At 37.6% G+C, this 18,777-nt stretch overlaps 7 protein-coding genes and 1 long non-coding RNA gene across 10 annotated transcripts in view; 3 read left to right on the forward strand and 5 right to left on the reverse strand.

The window, feature by feature from the left end:
- The first annotated feature begins 762 nt into the window (after nt 1-762).
- Nucleotides 763-1,887, forward strand: LOC106331252 (F-box/LRR-repeat protein At2g40920-like). The gene has a single exon (XM_013769561.1). It carries the CDS (start codon nt 763-765, stop codon nt 1,885-1,887), a length of 1,125 nt encoding a protein of 374 aa, XP_013625015.1.
- Nucleotides 1,888-6,800: 4,913 nt separating this feature from the next.
- LOC106327936 (BTB/POZ domain-containing protein At1g55760) lies at nt 6,801-8,563 on the reverse strand. Its single transcript, XM_013766258.1, has 4 exons — nt 8,135-8,563; nt 7,819-7,967; nt 7,608-7,726; nt 6,801-7,540 (listed from the first exon to the last, which is right to left on the reverse strand). The coding sequence occupies exons 1-4, from the start codon at nt 8,251-8,253 to the stop codon at nt 6,938-6,940; spliced, it is 990 nt and encodes a 329-aa protein (XP_013621712.1). The 5' UTR covers nt 8,254-8,563; the 3' UTR covers nt 6,801-6,937.
- LOC106327938 lies at nt 7,792-8,196 on the forward strand. The gene is made up of 3 exons (XR_001267530.1): nt 7,792-7,884; nt 7,960-8,038; nt 8,112-8,196. It is a non-coding gene; the product is annotated as an uncharacterized LOC106327938 (long non-coding RNA).
- Nucleotides 8,564-8,752: 189 nt separating the features above from the next.
- LOC106327937 (pectinesterase inhibitor) lies at nt 8,753-11,436 on the reverse strand. Its single transcript, XM_013766259.1, has one exon. It carries the CDS (start codon nt 11,347-11,349, stop codon nt 10,828-10,830), a length of 522 nt encoding a protein of 173 aa, XP_013621713.1. The 5' UTR covers nt 11,350-11,436; the 3' UTR covers nt 8,753-10,827.
- Nucleotides 11,437-12,781: 1,345 nt separating this feature from the next.
- LOC106331253 lies at nt 12,782-13,661 on the reverse strand. The gene is made up of 3 exons (XM_013769563.1): nt 13,479-13,661; nt 13,250-13,331; nt 12,782-13,152 (listed from the first exon to the last, which is right to left on the reverse strand). The coding sequence occupies exons 1-3, from the start codon at nt 13,482-13,484 to the stop codon at nt 12,782-12,784; spliced, it is 459 nt and encodes a 152-aa protein (XP_013625017.1). The 5' UTR covers nt 13,485-13,661.
- A 1,377-nt stretch (nt 13,662-15,038) lies between these two features.
- LOC106335303 (ferredoxin-fold anticodon-binding domain-containing protein 1 homolog) lies at nt 15,039-17,243 on the reverse strand. The gene is made up of 3 exons (XM_013773787.1): nt 16,715-17,243; nt 16,351-16,549; nt 15,039-16,265 (listed from the first exon to the last, which is right to left on the reverse strand). Exons 1-3 carry the CDS (start codon nt 16,899-16,901, stop codon nt 15,347-15,349), a joined length of 1,305 nt encoding a protein of 434 aa, XP_013629241.1. The 5' UTR covers nt 16,902-17,243; the 3' UTR covers nt 15,039-15,346.
- Nucleotides 17,244-17,391: 148 nt separating this feature from the next.
- On the reverse strand, nt 17,392-18,076 carry LOC106335304 (protein BOLA1, chloroplastic). The gene has a single exon (XM_013773788.1). The coding sequence runs from the start codon at nt 18,021-18,023 to the stop codon at nt 17,553-17,555; it is 471 nt and encodes a 156-aa protein (XP_013629242.1). The 5' UTR covers nt 18,024-18,076; the 3' UTR covers nt 17,392-17,552.
- Nucleotides 18,077-18,249: 173 nt separating this feature from the next.
- The window catches only part of LOC106335301 (uridine kinase-like protein 3), a 3,708-nt gene continuing 3,180 nt past the window's right edge, over nt 18,250-18,777 (forward strand). Inside the window, exon 1 of one of the 3 annotated variants that reach the window (XM_013773783.1) lies at nt 18,250-18,683. The gene's annotated coding sequence lies outside the window, so the exon portion shown is untranslated. The remainder of the gene's footprint in view (nt 18,684-18,777) is intronic. The other 2 variants (XM_013773784.1, XM_013773782.1) reach the window with 2 other exon arrangements.

Raw genomic sequence — 18,777 nt, forward strand, 5'->3', positions numbered from 1 at the left:
TTTTTGCTATTAAAGATACACATGATCAAAAAAATATATGATTAAAAAGCATCATTTAATAGACATTAATATTAAAAATATACTATGTATGTATGTTAATATCATTTAAGTTTAATTAAATATCCTATCAATTTTTTTTAAAAAAATGTTTGGATTAATAAAATTGATTTATACGTTCGCACCAATTTAATTATATATGTAATAGTTACTGACTTTTAATTATTTAATATATATTTATTATTTCACAATATGTAAGAACATATAATACATAAAATAATTTATATATATATAATGTTTAGTCAATAAAGTATTCAGCCTTCTTTCATGCAGTTAGACCATCATGGTGTTCCGCCTTGTATCTCAAGCAACAGTCTATATTTACATTAGAAAACTATATTGTTTAGTCGGTAATTATAAGAAAGAGGATTTTGGGAAGTTAACATATTAGGCCAGAAGGCCTAAAAGAAAAGAATCAAACGTGTTTTTAAAAGATAATATATGTATACCACAAGGCAATCTTAAACCCTAAACGCCTTCTTTCTCTCCAAGGTTTATTGGCGGCTACTCGATGGGGCCTTGCCGTCCTTGCCGTCCTTGCGGTCTTCGCGGTCCTTACGGTGCTCACGGTACTTACAGTCTTCGCCGTCCTAACCGTCCTTACGGTCGACCAAATATCAAACGGAAGATAATAAGAAGACTACCCCCGGAGATGGAGATGGAGATACGTATTCCTATGTGGTCACGGAGGAGGTCCTTACGAGAATGCCTGCTAAATCATTGATGAGATTCAAGTGCGTCTCAAAGCTTTGGTCATCCCTCATCAGCTCACCATGCTTCAGAGACCGTTTCCTCACTGTCCCAACCCGACAACGCCCACATCTTTTCATGTGTTTGCAGGATGTCAATGACCACAGTAGCTCTGTCACGCTATCATTGGTTCCAGACGTTAACAGTCATGATACTCCGTCTTCTTCTTCTTCTTCCTTTGTAGTTGACCTCACCATCCCACGGATGAGAGGCGGCTACATCTGCCAAAATCTACGCGGCTTCATGTGCTACGACCTATGGCAAAAGCCGCGTATCTTTAACCCTGCCACTAGACAGCTTGTCACTTTACCCCCTGCCTTCAATCCCAATACTACCAAAGGTACCGTCTCCTACTATTTCGGACACGACCCTATTACAGACCAGTACAAAGTGGTCTGCTCAGTTGGTGTCCGTTTGACCGACACGCAAGAGGTAAGGTCCCATCATCGTGTCTTTGTCCTCAAACCTGGAGGAGGAGGTTCCTGGAGAAAGGCGTATCGACTTCCTCCTCCGGACTTTATTCCTCATATTGCGGCCAGAGGAGGCGTGTGTATCAATGGGGTTATCTATTACCTTGGTTGGACTGCTGCTGATAACTGTATGCTTGTGAGTTTCCATATTAGATCCCATGACTTCAAAATGATCCAAGTACCTCTTGCGGAGGAGCTGCCTCCTCCTGCAAAGATGAAGAATGTGTGTCTTGTAGAGTATTGTGGCAAAGTAACTGTCGTTGACCAGACCAGTCTTAGAGATAAGGGTAGGCTTGATTTGTGGGCATTTGAAGATGCGGCGAACAAAAAATGGTCGAGTAAGACTCTGGTTGTGAAGCCTTCTCAGCTAGGTTTTGTCAGAAACATTGAATTCGTTGTCAGAGGTACAAGTCGAAATGGCAAGGTTTTCTTGATACCAACGGATTTGGTTTCTCCCTTTCAAATTCTCTGTTATGATCTGCAAAGCAACGATATGATAAAGATGGATATCAAAGGTGTACCGGACCACTGGTTTAGTAAGGACAAATCCACCGTTGAAGTGATGTTGATGGATCACAGTGAAACTCTCATGTCCTTGATGAATACTTGAGAGAGTTTAACCATTCCTTTCTTTCTACCAAGCTTTTTGTGTGTTTAGTTGATAAAAGATATTTTATTGTTGGTTTTATATATGGATGATATGTTAAAGATTTTATTAGTGTTTTGTCATTGGCTTACATGATATAAGACGAGACAAGCGTAATCAAGATTATCTTTCTTTTCCAACAGTCTGTTTGTTTTGTGAGGCCATAAATTCCTGCGGAGTATCATGTAAGAAAGATATCTGTAGAACACACAGGGAACTTTTGTATGTGCTTCCTAGAGATAGATGATGTGGTGAAACTAAAGGATTCAGGAATGAGGAAGGAGAGACATGCTGACTACTAGAAGAGGCAAGTGATAAAAGAATTTGGTGTATTACTTGCAAATGAAGAAACCTAAAAAAGCTAAGTGAACTTTGTTTTTTTTTTTTTTTTTTTTTTTTTAACGTCATTCTTTAATTAGAAATGATTTGAGTTTACATAATCTTCGTGAAGAAGATTTAAAATAAAAGTTGGTACATAGAAATGAAACTGGAAAATATTATAATCCGAAGTTCCATGTTTTGCCAACTTGTCTGCAACTTGGTTTGCTTCACGTTCAATCCACTGATAAGAAATATCTTCAAATCGTCGTTCCCACCATTTAATCTCCCTTATCCAATTATATAAGCCAAAGTGTCGTTGCTTATTGTTGAGTAAATTAACAGCTTTTTGACAATCTCCTTCTAAAATAACTCGCCTATAACCTTTACTCCAACAGAATTGCATTGCCATTAAGATTGCTTGCAATTCACTCTCCAATGGTGAACTAACCTCCATACCTTCAGCTTGTACCGATCCGCTGTACGAACCTTTATCATCCCGGATAACCCATCCCGCTTTACTTGTAGAATTCTCATCAATAAAAGAACCATCAACATTACACTTTAACCAACCACTATTTGGTTTCTTCCATCTATGTCTTCTTCGAATCTGTGGTGAAGTTGTATGTGAGTTTGAAACTTCATCTGACTTCCCTGCATCTCTCCATTCTTGAGCATCCAACCGTGCATAACGTAGTGTAGAGATCCAACTCTGACCTCTCTGTTGGAAGATCAATGTATTTCGGCTTTTCCAAAGACGCCATAAAATCCACAAAGGTAGATCTTGGAAATGAGATAACCTTGAAGATGAAGAAATTTGTAGACAAGCTGCTAGTTTCTCCTCCAATGTTGATGTACTACTATTAATGATCATATTTGATATTCCAGAAGCCCGCCAAACACACTGAGCACAAGGACAAGTGAAAAATAGATGTAAATCTGTTTCATCCTCAAGTCCACATCGTCTACACTGTGACTGTTGAGTAACATGTCTTCGTCTAAGATTATCACCAGTGGCCAAACTCCTTGATAAGAGCCTCCAAACAAAATGCTTAATCTTCGGTGTTGTTTGTGTTTTCCAGAGTCTTCGTTTCAAATCAACATCTCCATAAGTTGGTTGAACTGGATGTTGTTGTGGCAAATGAGTACCCAACCAATACCCTGATTTGACCGTATATAAGCCATCTTCATTATAATTCCACCCCAGTAGATCTTGTTGTCCTTGGGGACTAATTTTGAGTTTCATTATCCATTGCACATCTTCATGTATCACTTCATCTCTTAATTTTCGTTCATCCCATTCATGACCTCCTGGTTTGAAATAATCAGAAACCTTGAAACCAGTAGTCATTCCATTTTCTCGTGAGCGCAGTGCTCTTGGCAGATGATCTGGTAACCACGGATCATTCCACATATTAATGTGTGAGCCATCTCCAATAATATATCTCATTCCTTTTGAAACCAAATCCTATCCATATAGAATTGATTTCCAGGCATAGGAAACTTTCTTCTTTTGAACTGCTTCCAAAATACTACAATCCGGAAAGTACCTTGCCTTGAGGATCCTAACCATCAGACAAGAAGGATTCTGCAATATTCTCCACACTTGTTTGCCTAATAAAGCTTGATTGAATATTTCCAAATCTCTGAATCCAAGACCCCCTTCTCGTTTAGGAACACATACTCTATTCCATGCATACCAATGCATTCCTCCTCTATCTCCTTTTCCCCACCAAAACTTTGCCAGTATACTTTTAATCTCCTCACAAACTTCTTTTGGTTGACGAAACACATTCATAGAAAAGATCGGCATAGCAAGTGCTATAAACTTCAGAAGTACTTCTTTACCCCCTTGTCGATAAATGTCTCTGTTTCCAGCTCTGTGTAACCGACTTGACCTTCTCTATAATATAAGCAAACATCTCACTCTTCTTATTACCAAATTGCTCAGGTAGACCCAAGTATTTACCAATTCCCCCCTCGTTATGTATTCCTAGAATGTTCCTCATTTGAGTCTTTACATGCGCCTTAACCTTGCTCCCAAATAAAATAGACGATTTAGAGAGGTTGATAGACTGACCCGATACATCCTCGTAAAGCTTGAATATCTTCTTTAGTTTTAGAGCAGCTTTTCTATTTGCCAATGAGAAAAATAGTGAATCATCTGCAAAGAGGAGATGATTCACAGGAGGAGCTTGATTGGCAATCTTTATACCCAATAAAGATCTGTCTGTCATTGCTTGGTTCATCATATGAGAAAGAACTTCTGCACACAGGATGAAAAGGTAAGGAGACAGAGGATCTCCTTGCCTAATTCCACGTTGTGGAAGAATGTAACTCTCAGGAGATCCATTGATCAACACAGAGTAGCTAACCGAAGTTATACAGGACATTATCAATCTGATCCATCTCTCATCAAAACCCATATATCTCATTGTCTCCTCCCAGAAACTCCACTCCAAACGATCATATGCCTTAGTTATGTCCGTCTTTGCAGCCATATATGACATAGCTTGTCTTTTCCTCGCTTTTAGACTGTGAAATCTCATGAGCTACAACTACATTATCAGTTATAATCCTTCCAGGGATAAAGGCAGACTGATTCTCAGAAATGATGCCTGATAGATGACTCTTCAAACGATTGACAAGAATCTTTGAAATAATTTTATAGGACACATTGCATAATGCAATTGGTCTAAACTCAGCCATGCCTGTTGGAGGATATACCTTTGGAATTAAACAAAGATTGGTATGATTATGTTGTGCATCCAACCCTTCGCCTTGAAAGAAACTGATAACCTCTTGCACAATCTCTGTCTTTGTATCCTCCCAAAAACGTTGATAAAATAGAGCCGAAAAGCCATCTGGACCCGGAGTACGATGAGAGCCCATATCAAGATTGCATTCTTCACTTCTTCCTCTGTTACCATACGAAGTAGATCTTCATTCATCTCATTTGTGACTCGCTTTTGGAATCCTTGAAACATTCCCCTATAGAGACTAGGGTCTGTATTTACAGAGGTGTATAAATTGTTGAAGTAGTCCTCTGCAATCTTTGCTACTTCCTCTGTCCTTTTCCAATAACTCCATTCCTATCTTGTATAGAAGAGATAGTATTCCGGATTCTCTTACCTCTTGTGACAGCATGAAAATACCGGGTGTTTTTCTTTTATAAAAAGCTATCTACAAGCTGCTATATACATAAACAAAGTTCATTCCTGATACGAATTATTAGTTTTGATGACATCATTACTAGGAAGCTATAAACACTTGCCACATGGACATGTTAAACTGAATGTCCATTATGAATTATGTTATTGGGCCAAAAGGCCCATTAGTAGGGAATGATTTTATGAAATTTCGAAAGTAAATATTCTTCGCCGCATCTTTTATGGAACAAGTAGGAGAGATTCGATTCCCTCCCTCTCCGGTGGAGGCAGAGCAGCATTAGGTCCTCGGGATTTGAATTCGAAGATGAACAAGGCCGATTCTGGTGATCGCTATCAAAAATGTAAGTCCTCGCTGCTCTCTTTGCATCCTTGAACACTCATTATATTTGCTTGTCTTGGTTTGATTCTCATGTATTGCCTAATATGCCTTCCTTCATCCATTTGAATTTTATTTTGGATATTCCCTCCTCGGAAATCACTGATGCTACATACGCATCTTGCTGTTAATTTTTTTTTTGTCTTGTCTTCATGAGTTTTTGGGTATTAAGTATTGTTGGCATCTCATACGAAGAGTACGTATTGTTCTTGTCATTGATATGTCTAATTTTGCCAACGGCATCTGAAATCACTTATATAGCAATTGATTCAGTCCACCTATTTCTTGATTTTGATTTTTCCATATAAACGCCATATACATAGAGAGTTTGTGATATGTAGTGTGCTACTAGAGTAGAAAGAACTTGTTTGGTTCTGTGAAATGACTCAGAATTTATTCCTGTCGATTTGCTCCTAAGTCCTATCCTATGATGAAAATGTTACCACCATACATGGGAGGGTTTTCTTATTATTTCTTTAGCTTGGCCTCTATGTTTATTATAATATATAAGCCTTTCATCAATACTAAGCTATTATCTCTTTGCCTCCCCTGCACTTGCTACTCAGATTCATGAACCAACTTGTCATTGCTGAAACATGATTTTAAATTTTATACTAGAAAGACATATAAATCTGATAACAGGTAGTTGTTATAGGTCAACGATTTAAAGTTCAAGCTCGAATTCTTGTGCTCCTAGAGTAAAAACATATATGTGTGTATATCTGTTGAAACTGTACTAGTTTGCTTGTGTGAAATGACTCTGCATTGTTTTCTGTAGAATTGCTCCTATGATATTGGGGAGGGGGGATTTGCTTATTAGCTCTCTAGCTTGGCCTAAGTTTAGAACAAGTCTTTAACCAATTCCTACTCAAAATCATGAACCTACTTCAAGATAATGTTATCTGATAAAAAGTAATCTGATGTTATAGGTCATCGATTCAAACTTGGAAGTTTGCATTCAATCAAATCATGAATTTACATTGTTGCTGTTTTTAACCTTTTGCAAGGACAAATACTTGTTTGGGGGGTTTTGAGTTTAAAAACAAATCTTTGTAATCTGTACATAAAAGACCCAACAAATCCATTCTTCTGCACCAAAAACAAATAGAGCAGTCCATAAATGAATGTTTTTGTATAACAATACCACACACTAAAACCCTTTCCATGTAGTGAGGACTTCGTGGAAGACTTCAGATATCAAATCTCTGTCTGCGCACTGCATGAATACGTTGAACTCCTCACGGATCTCAAATATCTTCCCAAACTTCACAAGATACCTCATGCAGCTAGCCTTCAGTTCAGGCAACTGATAGAGATAAGCGTTCTGCAGCCTCTCGAGCACATTCTTCGTGTCTATATCCTCTACAAGACTCTTGTGGCACGCGTCTTTCAGATCAGCAATATCATATTTATCAGCTGCTTGGAGAAGCGCCAACCTGTGCGTTAGAAAGTCTTCGTTCTGGATGTTTCCGTAGATATAACTTAGGAACGCTCGGCAAGCTTCGAGCGGCATGTCAGGTATGTTTATGGCTGAGAGTTCTTTCTCTTTCAGGTCATGCAGAAACATGCTGCGGAAAACAGGCGAACGGGCAGCGAGAACAGCTCGGTGCGCTCCGATGCTTCCATCAGAGGCGTTGATTGTTATGTCGGTGTAAATGCTTTCTGTCAACATACGTCCAAGGGATGTTACCGCTGTAACTTCGGATTGGTTCTGCGTTGAACCGTCTGCCCAGATTGAGTAAAACTCCCCACTCTGCCAATATCAACTAAATATCAGTAAATAAAAGAAAAAAAGGTTCTGTCTATTTTCTAACACTTACATCTTGAGACAGAACCTTGAGGTCAAGAAACTCGACGTCGATGATGATTTTTCCAGTCAAGGGAACTTCAATTGTCCAGAGGAAATCTTCGTTTGTCTTGATCCTCTTATCTATTACTTCTGCATCATTCGAGTAAATCATTAAAGAAACAATGTTTTTCAAAATTCATCTTTTGTTGTGGAACAGGAACAAAGCAAGATCTGGTCTCTACCTGGATGAGAAAAAGCTTTCCTCTCACCAGTAGAAGAGACAACACGAAGAACAAAGGAAGCAACAGGTGGGTTTTCTCTGGAAAGGCTGGATACTTCTGGATACAACTTAACATTTAATAGCATCTTGCTTTTCTCCACAGACAAATGCCTTCAAATCAATAACCCACCATATAGTGTCAAAATCATTCTTATTACCAAACACATCAACTACTAAAAAAGGTGTGTCCACTTTTTTTTTCATTCATTCATCATCATCATGTCGGATCATTAATTGGTCAGGTGAACAAAAAAGGAAGGAGAGAGAGAGAGAGATACCAGTTCCAAAGACCCATCTTGAAAGGATCGGACTTGCGGTAAGTGGAGGAAGAGAGGTTGAGGATACGCCATTGGGCGAGCCTGGAGATGGTGTCTACTCTGTAAGCTGAATCAGTCATCCTAGAGAAAGCCAGAGCTGCAGAGATGTCATGGATGCAATCCAACCAACCCTCCAGCAGATTCTCCCCTGACTTTCCCAGGTTTGCTCTCTTCTTCTTCTCCCCTTCTTCTTACCATATAATAGTATATGTACACGCAACACTAGAATCAAGGAGATATGGGGTTTAGGGAGATGAATTGTTTAATGGATGGATGGGAGGAATCATTAGCGTTTCTTGGATTGGTAATTCTTAGGGGGAAGCAAAGTCTGTGCTTTGCTTTTACGTCATTTGAATAAGAGAGAGAGACAGGGGGAAAGAGTAAAGTCTAAAGTGTGTTGGTTCATTATGACCATATGTTTCTTAACACTTGGCCTTATTTCTCACCCTGGCCCACCCTTATGGGGCGTGTGTCTGTTTTATTGGACGTCTTTGAGTCTTCTCTTCCAACTAATTTCAGACTTTAGGTTTATAGACGCTTCAACATTTCTTGGGTTTGATATGGTTTGTCACATTACATAAATACCCCTAGCGAATTATCATTTGGTATTATTATAGATTGATCTGCTGGTACACGTAGTTTGAATTAGACCATAATATTTTTGGTTATTGTCGAATTGTCATTTGTCATTAGTTATATGTCATTGTATGTGGTTAACTACATAGTCTACATATAATCATCCACTTTATTATTTTAATGAATAATTACTTGATAGTGAGTGTTTACTATAGTCTTCATAGGAAAATCTTGATTTATTAGGAATCTAATTGCATAGTTATCAGTGTGAGGATAGCATTGGAGTGTGATGGAAGCAATTAGAATTCTTTTGTGTGCTTCCAAGGTAGGCAAATCTACTTTACGATTAGTGTATTGATATATAATTATGTATAAGTAAATTTGCGTGACAAAGAAAGAAGATTATATAGTACAGTAGTATTAGATTAATGTGAAGTGTTCTTTTCAGCCCTCACATAGATTTGCGTGTTTTCCCTGCCAACTTGGTTCCTTCTGCCCATTCCTTTGCAAGTTACAACTTCATCGGATCCTTCAACTTGATTTTCCCATACATTCTCACATATTCAAAATTATAGTGATATATCAAATAAATATTATTATTGTCCACGGCCATCACAAAACTTGATTATATGGGCTCACTAAAATTCAGATTCTTATCTAAACCATTACCCATTAGCTAATCATGTTTAAATGTTTTGAAAAAGTAAAGTAGAAGAATGTTTCTAATTGCATATTCTTGAATACCAGAGTATGATTAGTATAATCAAGTTGATTGATAAAATATAGTATTATTCATAGATATTTATAAAAAGAGAAAGCAAGATTCTATCATTGTTAAGAGGAAAGGCAACAAATGGTGGGGTCTTTGTGGAATCTTGAAATCCATTAAAAGAGTGCAAGTTTTCTCTTATGATCTCATCTTTGATGTGCATATTGTTTGAATTACTTCACATATATGTATATATTGTAACCTTTAAATTTGAAGCTTATTTCTTAATACCCATATGGTATTTAATAAACGTATAACAATGTGAATTACCTTTTGAGTGATGAATAGCAAAGAAACAAAATATTTGGAAAAATAAGTAATTAAAGCTTAGAACAAGTTGCTATATATTATTGGTCCAAGTGGAGAAGAAAGGTATCTGTGTTTTGTCATTTTCTGGGACATTGAATCTAGAATCTATTCAACAACCCTATCTTACAAGCAACCTCTAAAAATCATGTCAAAATTGATCGTGATCGTACATTTCTGAAAAATATCAGATTTTAATCATGAGTCTTAATTATTATATCTCCAAGCTTGTCACTCGGTTATTCTAGTTTACCTTTTTTTATAAAAGAGAGAAATATTGAGTTGATATAGATAAATCAAAATACTTAACTACATTCGTTACATTATGAATATGGTAGAGGTTAACGTGGAGTTGGAGTTTGGAGAACAATTTGACTAGAAAAATTGCATGATGGGTCGAGTAGATCTCCACCATTGGTTTCATTTGTTACTGGATCTCAACTACCCACCATTGTTTTGCTTTTACACATTTTTCTACATCGCCTAATCATATTGTCTGTGATCATTTTCTTTTATATTGAAGATAGGGAATTATCTTCTAAATAAACTTGATTGATTCAGTTTCATCTTAATCAAACCAAATAAATGGACTGAAACTGAATATATGTTCTTATGAATACATAAGATCGACCTGGTTATATACAATCCAAACTGAAACCGTATAGATTAAGTCAAGAATAGTAAGTTTGGTTTTACTTTGATAACCGTATAAACCAACATTATGAACCTATTTATATGTGTCACAGTTTGGGCCCAGTGGACAGTATTCATCTGGGCTGGATCTCAATATTGTAACATGTACATTCTTTTGTCAAAAAAATGCATTTCATTGTTGAAAATTGACATTGTATTTGATCATGAAACTATGAAAAAGAAACTCTTTTTGATGTTTTTATTTAATGCAATGCAATGATACATATAAATCAATACAAGAAAAAGTTGACAAAAAATCAAACAAACAACAAAATATTGTACGGTAACATTCAAATGTTGGGAGTTAATCTCATGTTAACATTTTGTTAATCACCAAAGCATTTTTGCACAGTTTAAGAAAAACTAGGTTTCTCTGAGAAAGCTCTGCATCATTTCCGGCGCCTGACTCCAACTCATTGCTACAAGATTTGATGGCGCTGATTGCAGCGTTCAGCCAGACATCGACGTCGGCGTGTGCATCAGTAAGCATGGCGGATATCGAGTCGTCGAGCTGCTCCACGGCATCTTGGTAATTCTTCTGGCAGTCCTCGAATGTGGCCTCCGTAGCCGGCTCCAGATCCTCTCGGCTAAGCATTTCCTTAATATAGGCGGAAGTGGAGGAGGCATTAGCTGAGGCGGCAGAGATAGCTATGATCTCGATCTGGTTGGTGGTGGCTGCAAACTCCCCTGACTCGGGACGGGCATATATGCTCGAGAGACAGAGTTTTGGATCGTCACAGTGTTTGCAGAGACTGGTAATAAGGCTGGAATCAGCATTGACAGATGATAAATAGAGAACGGAAATGAAGAGAAGTCTCGAGAATTGCTTCATCTTTGATTATTGATTAGGTTTGGAATGAGGATTATAAGAATGATGAAGAGAAGATTTATATTTGAAAAAACGAAACCTACGAAACAATAATCAAAGTTCAAAGCGAATTTCGTTTATTTGTTGTTGAAGAATTCTGTTTTTAGCAATTTTTTTTATAGTGAAATGGAAAACTAATCCCGACTTAAAAAATAAGGCGGGTAATATGCAACTGCAAACAGAAAACAATTTGGCCTATAGGATGAGATGCTATTTCTGAACGAGACTGAAACCAATATTTCATATTATTGTTGGATTTTGATGGTCTCAGTTAGGCATAAGCTTTCAATTTTCAGTCCAATTCTGGTTTGACTCGGTTAAGTCGTTTTTGGCTCAAATAACAATGTTAGGAAACGACTAATGTCCGATAAAATTCCAGTTCCAATTTGGTTCTGGTTTTCTGATAATTCAGGAAAATCACATTTTTGATTTTTTTTCCAGTTTTTCGGATTAAATATCAAGTTATTCGAATAAATTTAAATATTTTGGATAAAAATTATTTAGACAATTCGGTTATTTTGGTTAATTTGGAACATTTTAAAATATTTCAGATAAAAAATAATCGAGTAATTCAATTTTCTTTAGGTAATTTGGTTTATAAGTAATATTGTAAAGTTAAATATAATTAATATTTTAGGTCTATAAACTATATTTTAGATATTCACGTATTCATTCGGTTCTCAGTTTGATTTTGTTTTTTTTGTTCCGTTATTTGTGAACATCGGTTGGTTTTGGATTCGATTCCGGTTCGGTTATCGGTTCTCTCGGTTTATATCCCTAGACCTAGTCTTGATATATGTATTTATTATCAGCTCATACAATATATATACGATCCTTTGAATATTAAGAGTATTTTAGCTTTTGATTCGTAACCAATTCAGTTTCTTCATTTGTGCAGTTTCCTTAGGACTGAGAATCGATCTTTTATACTGAGTTGCCAGAAAAGGAAATAAACAATTGATAATTGACACGATCACGCTTCCCGCGTTTGAGGCCGATAATATACGAAGGAATTTAAGTATTTAAAAAACAAAAGTGTTTCGTTGGACATGTCTCCAGCAAAGAACATGCAATAAGCAAAACTTGAGACCCAAATAAATTCAAATGTCAACCCTTTCTAGTATTACTTTACGTAAAAGAAACTAGACCAAATATTAACGAGTTTGAATACACAGTCTTATTTTTTGTTTGTTTGAGTATATAAGGCGATCATGAAACATTACATTTTACCCTTTTTAAAAAAAAAAACATTACATTTTACTTTTATTTAGGGGTTTAGTAAACCTTTTCCTGAGTCCACTGTCGCAACATTACAGCATCACGAATTTGGCAATCTCTAATCTTTTTCTTAAAAAAAAAAAAACAAAAATCACTCAAGAGTTGCAAAATTCGTGCATCACTTGATTCTGCAATTATCAGAATCTTCACGGTAACCACCGTACATCACCGGAGGTGGATACGGAGAAGGTACCATCTGGTAAGGGGTTTCACGCATAGATCTACAAAATCCACAGTAACCCAAATTCGGTATCTCGCATATGCATCTTCTCGCCGGAGCCATCTCATTGTGATATTCCATCAGATGCGGCTGCGGTGGCTGCTTCTGCTGCTGCGATGGCTGCGGCGGTGGTGGTGCGGCCTGAACTGTGACAATGGTCGTGTGACAAACTTTCTTCCGAAGTTCACGAGTTAGCTCCGCCGTATCAATCCCTTCTCCAATTATAACCAGCTGATCGTTCTGTCCCTGAATCGAGACAGATCTCACACCTGCACGCGCGAAAACAAACAAAGTTGCTGAAACGTTTTTCAAATTACCTAACTTGGCGTGCAAGTTATTTGCAAAAAAAGTCATAGAGATGTTTACCAGATGCTCCAGATGCAATTTTCATAGCTTTCTTGATTGATTTCTCACTCTCGCTCATATCCATCTTCAGAACTATCCTTTGCTGAATAAACAACCATTTGGTATTAGAAAACAATTATAGATTTAACTAATAATTTTTTTTTCCAGGAATGGATAGAAATGTTTCTTGTTTTACAAGAAAGTTGTTTCAATGAAGGGAGCAATATGAATGAAAAATTAAGACACTTACCCTCATCGTACTGCCGGAAAAACCCACCGGAGAGGATATTCCGATAAGGGTTAGAGAAACCAAGTGCAATAGGTGAAAATGCAAGAACCGATATGGGATTGAGTGTTTATCCTCTGGTGATTAAATACAGATATGAGATAACAATGGCCATAAGCAATGAATGATAAAATATCTAGATTCCTGATTTGCATACAAAACATTCAATATTATTATATGAATTCTAATATATCATTAAAAATGTTCCTTATTAGATAATAAAACAAATCTTATAGAATTGACATATTTAACGACTAACGACCAAGAACATAAATTTAAGGGCAAATCTCCAAAATAGCACCTTTCTAAGTTTATATCACAAAAATAGCACTCAAAAACTAAAATGACCAAAATAGCATTTTATCTTTTGAAAATTTTAATTTTTTTATTTTTCAAAATTTGAAATCTTATCTCAACTCTAAACCCTAACCCCTAACCTCTAAACCCTAACCCCTAAACTCTAAATCCTAAACCCTAAACTCTAAACCATAAACCCTAAACTCTAAACTCTAAACCCTAAAATTTAAACCTTAAACCCTAAACTCTAAACCCTAAACCCTAAACTCTAAATCCTAAACCCTAAACTCTAAACCATAAACCCTAAACTCTAAACTCTAAACCCTAAAATTTAAACCTTAAACCCTAAACTCTAAACCCTAAACCCTAAACCCTAAACTCTAAACCCTAAACCCTAAACCCTAAACTCTAAACCCTAAACCCTAAACCCTAAACTCTAAACCCTAAACCCTAAACCCTAAACCCTAAACTCTAAACCCTAAACCCTAAACCCTAAATCCTAAACCCCACCCTTTAACTCTAAACCCTATGACTTTTGATAAAACATTAAGTGCTATTTTTGTGACTTTTGACCTTGAATGCTAGTTTGGGAACAAAAACTTGATTTAATGCTATTTTTGTCTTTTTCTCTAAATTTAATACTATTAAAAGTTCATATATCTTATTGGAAGGTTCTGTCAATCAAAATGTATGTGTTTCATAGTAATTCTATTAAAAGTTCATATATCTTATTGGAAGGTTCTGTCAATCAAAATGTATGTGTTTCATAGTAATTCTATTAAAAGTTCATATATCTTATTGGAAGGTTCTGTCAATCAAAATGTATGTGTTTCAATTTAATACTATTAAAAGTTCATATATCTTATTGGAAGGTTCTGTCAATCAAAATGTATGTGTTTCATAGTAATTCTATTAAAAGTTCATATATCTTATTGGAAGGTTCTGTCAATCAAAATGTATGTGTTTCGTAGTAATTCTATAAGCAGATTCCCTGAAATTTACAAGTTCTGTTTATTATTATTATTTTCTCACTATCAATTTCGTTGCATTTTGCTTGAAACTTTCATAATTGTTCAATTAATTATTAATTCAATGAAAGTGAAGTTTATGCCGTTGCCTTCTTGGCTAAGCTTGAGTTTATAAACTATAAACCTATTTGTAAGTTTACCTACCATTACCATAGTAAAAGAAATAAGTGAAAATTCAAGCACCTAGTGTCATAGTGTGGAGATAACAGGAGGTATACCGTTAAAAGACAAGGCACTGCAAGTTTCTCTTTTAAGACAAGTTACTCTCAACACCATTTTCACAACACAACTTATTAGATACATATACCAAATGATCATTCTCCGTACTGAGAGATCATTGTGGTTTGAGCTGTCAGTAAGTTGCCCAACTACTATTTCACAAACGACTTTTTTAGTGACTCTAAGCTTCAGCCACCTTAGGTTGTTTCCATCAAAGTTATCCTGAGAAGTTCTTTGATGATCTTCATGATATACACAAAGAACAATGATTTACCAGTGCCGTGGAGGCTAAATGTTGAGGTTCCATTGCCTACTCAAGCTTCCTTCTTGTGATTCCCCAGTGTATGGATGAGGAAAGCTGTGACTTGTTAACATTGATCTTCCTCTTTCCCCGTTATAAATTTCATGAGAAACTCCATTTAAATGGTAGCGTTGGAAGAATGGTTCTTGACGGCGTCTTTCTGGTGATTCTCTAGTGTACAGATGAGGAAAGCTCGTCTGTGTTAACGTACTCTGCTTTCTCCTGACATAAATATCAAGCGGAACTCCCTCAAAGCGGCTTGAGCATTCAAAGAAGGATCGTTCTTCTTGAGGATGGAGACTAGGTTGAAAAGGGAAGTCACGAGAGCTTCTTTCAGTGTATCTGAGCTGCTTTGAGTTTTCTTGAAACCGGACATGGTTAAACGTTGCTGGACTTTGAGTTGCTCTAATTGAGCTAGCAATAGCATCTTCAAACTGTGAACATCTATGTTCTTGGTAAGGAAACAATGGAGATGTTCTTTGTCTTGATTGAACCAAAGGATCATTTACTTGCCTAAGGTTATGGTCCTGGTGATAGCTGAGACCAAATGTAAGTGCTGGTCTCTGCCACTTTGATTCACGTTCCTTCATCTCTCTGCCTTTCACCTTCTCAGCATAAATCTCTTTAGCCACGCGAGAGACTCTGAACTTGAAGGTACTGCACTCTCCCAAGAGGAAAGGCATGTCACATCTAGACCCATCTCCTCTCTTATTCTCATAGCCAGGGTACTCGCTCTTCTCGAACGCCACGCACTGTGTCAACGCAAGAGAGCATTTGCTAGCGAGCTCTTCAAGCTTCCAGTGACAGAAAGGTGGTTTGTTCTTGTGAGAGACATGAACTTCTCCATCAGCCCAGACCATATGGCTTGCACCATGGAGAAATCCAAACACCAGTTCTCTATGCTTCCTACCAAGAAAACACACAAAAGAACATCTGATAAAAAATCAAAAGTCCCCAAAGTTGCAGCACTAGCCAGTATACAAGCATTTACTTAATAAGAGAGGAGTCAGTCTCTTTGCCGTGGAAACCGGCGTGGGGGAAGTTGAAGATGATTCGGTCAAATATTCTGGAGTTAAGATGAGGATGTAGTTGGAGTTTGGTTGCATCAACTCCATGTAAAAGAGAAGCTCCAAGTCTCTTCAAAGTCTCAAGGTTTGATCTTGCCTTCTTGTACTTTCTAACCACTTCATCTGCTTCAAATTACCACCATAGGAGACAGAGCTTATAAGGTACATAAACAGTAGTTTACCCCTAGACATTATTTTCCATTTGAAACATGGGAGTCTTTTAGCTCTATAGAAAACCCCTAGACTCTCGCCACAGGAAATTAACCCTAAAAAAGTCTCACAAAGTACCGTATGAGTCGAGAGAGGAGGCGCAGATGTTGGAAGCAGAGCGGAAGCGAGTGGCTAAGCTACAGGAGAATGAGAAATCTCCTTCGCCCACGAGAAGTATCTGATGCTTTGATGAATAGTGCGTGATCCATACTTCTTCATCACCATGATCTCTGATAAGTCTGGAGAGCTCTCTGATCGTCGCCATTGGGAGTGATGAATGATGGATGATACTTTGGAAAGCTGTTGTTTTTTTGTATTTTAGTATAATATTAGTGCCGTTACTGTTTCACAAAAGCAAAAGGGAATAGTGACTGTCGCCTCTTGTCGGATAAGCTTTAGTCTATATATGCGTCCCACCACCAAACCTTCTGGTCAGGGCAGAGCCTTTGTTGCAGAAACAGAGAGTTTACCAAATGAGAAAGTACTACTAAGCCAGTCCCTAGCAGTAGCTGTAATGGAGAGAGGTTGTATCTCCTTCAGACAGACAATGCAGATCACAACCATTTCCTCTGTTTTACCAGAATTTGAGGATGTTCTTTATACGTGCTCATGCTTCTTCTGCTGTTAGAAACATTCAAACAGTGGTTCTTGGCTAGGGAAGTCTTAACAACGTGTGCTTCTGATGAATCTTTAGTGCACTCATGAGGAGATCTCTTTCACCTCGTCTGAATAAACCTCTTTAGACACCCACAGAGAAACCCACCTCCTCTCTTATTCTCATAACCAGGACATGAACAATGCAAGACTATATATCATTTTATCAAAGCTATAAAGAATGAACGCTTTGAATACTAGAAAACCAGAACTCGAATTAATTTAAAAACAAACTCTCTCATAAGAGAAACATAAAACAGATCTAGCGAGTGGACTCGGAGGGAGTCTTGGAGACGATGGAAAGCGCGTGCAATCCACTATCAAGCTCCTCCCTGAGCAGATCGTACACTAGCCTGTGCCTCTTCACCAGATTCATCCCTTCGAATCCTTTCGATACGATCTTCACATTGAAATGCGTCTCTTCGTCGGTTCCTCTACCTTTCATCCCCGCGTGACCCGCGTGCTGGTACGAGACGTCCTCGATCACTAGCTCCACCGGCTCCAGCTCCTTCTCCAGCTTCTCCTTAATCCTGCTCGCCCGATTCCCCGAGTTCGATCCGGTTTTGTCAACGCTGCTCATGGTGATTCTACTGTCGCTGAAACGAGGGGAGCTTGAGTGGAAGAATCTAGGCACGGAGGTGAAGAGCGTCGGAGGATTTACCGCCGGCGATTTCAGGGTCGGAGTACGGTGAAGTCCGGATACGATTATTGACCTAATCGAAGACGAAAACATGGCCTACCCTCACTGTGTGTGAGAACCCCAAAAGAGAGAAAACGTCGCCGTTCGTTATTGGGTTAACTTCCTTCCACAAAATTTGCAAGTATAACAAAACTACCCCCATATTTCTTCGAAATTATGAAAAGAGGAGCAAAACTCTGAAAGGATCTAAATTTATCCCCAGCTTCAAATTCCATTTAAAAAGGACATTATATTATTCGACCACACCCAACCACTGCCTGTCGCTGCATCCTCTGAAAGTAGGACCCACATCCGAGTCGGAGATGACGTGGATCCTCGATCACCCTCTCGAAGACGCGTGAATTTACAAGAAATGCCCAGAGAGAGCGTTTTAAGTGGGAAGGGTAGTATCGTAAAGAGCAAGAAACCATCTCCTGGTTTTCGCAAATAATCCCGTCTCCGCCGCTGCATCTTTCCTTCATCTCTCTCTCTCTCTCTTTCATCTGTATATATATATATATGTAGATATAAAACTCAGCTTTTGTTGTCTATGCATCATCGAGTTTAACAGGCAATGCTCGTGTCTCCCTCTCTCTCTCTGTCTATTTATGATTGGGTTCTTTATCTGAAACTGGGAAGCGTTTGTGTAACTAAGCTTATCGGTGATCGATCTGAAAGCTATTCCAATCCCATTTTTCGTGAGTTTTTGTGAAAGTATGGTTTCTATGATCATTGAACATTTCTTCTTGTTCTAGGTTTTCGTTCTTTTTTTTTTTTTTTTTTATTGGTTTTATTTAAATAATTCCCC

The sequence above is a fragment of the Brassica oleracea genome, chromosome C3 (assembly GCF_000695525.1).
Source record: "Brassica oleracea var. oleracea cultivar TO1000 chromosome C3, BOL, whole genome shotgun sequence".
In the NCBI taxonomy this organism is placed as follows: domain Eukaryota; kingdom Viridiplantae; phylum Streptophyta; class Magnoliopsida; order Brassicales; family Brassicaceae; genus Brassica; species Brassica oleracea.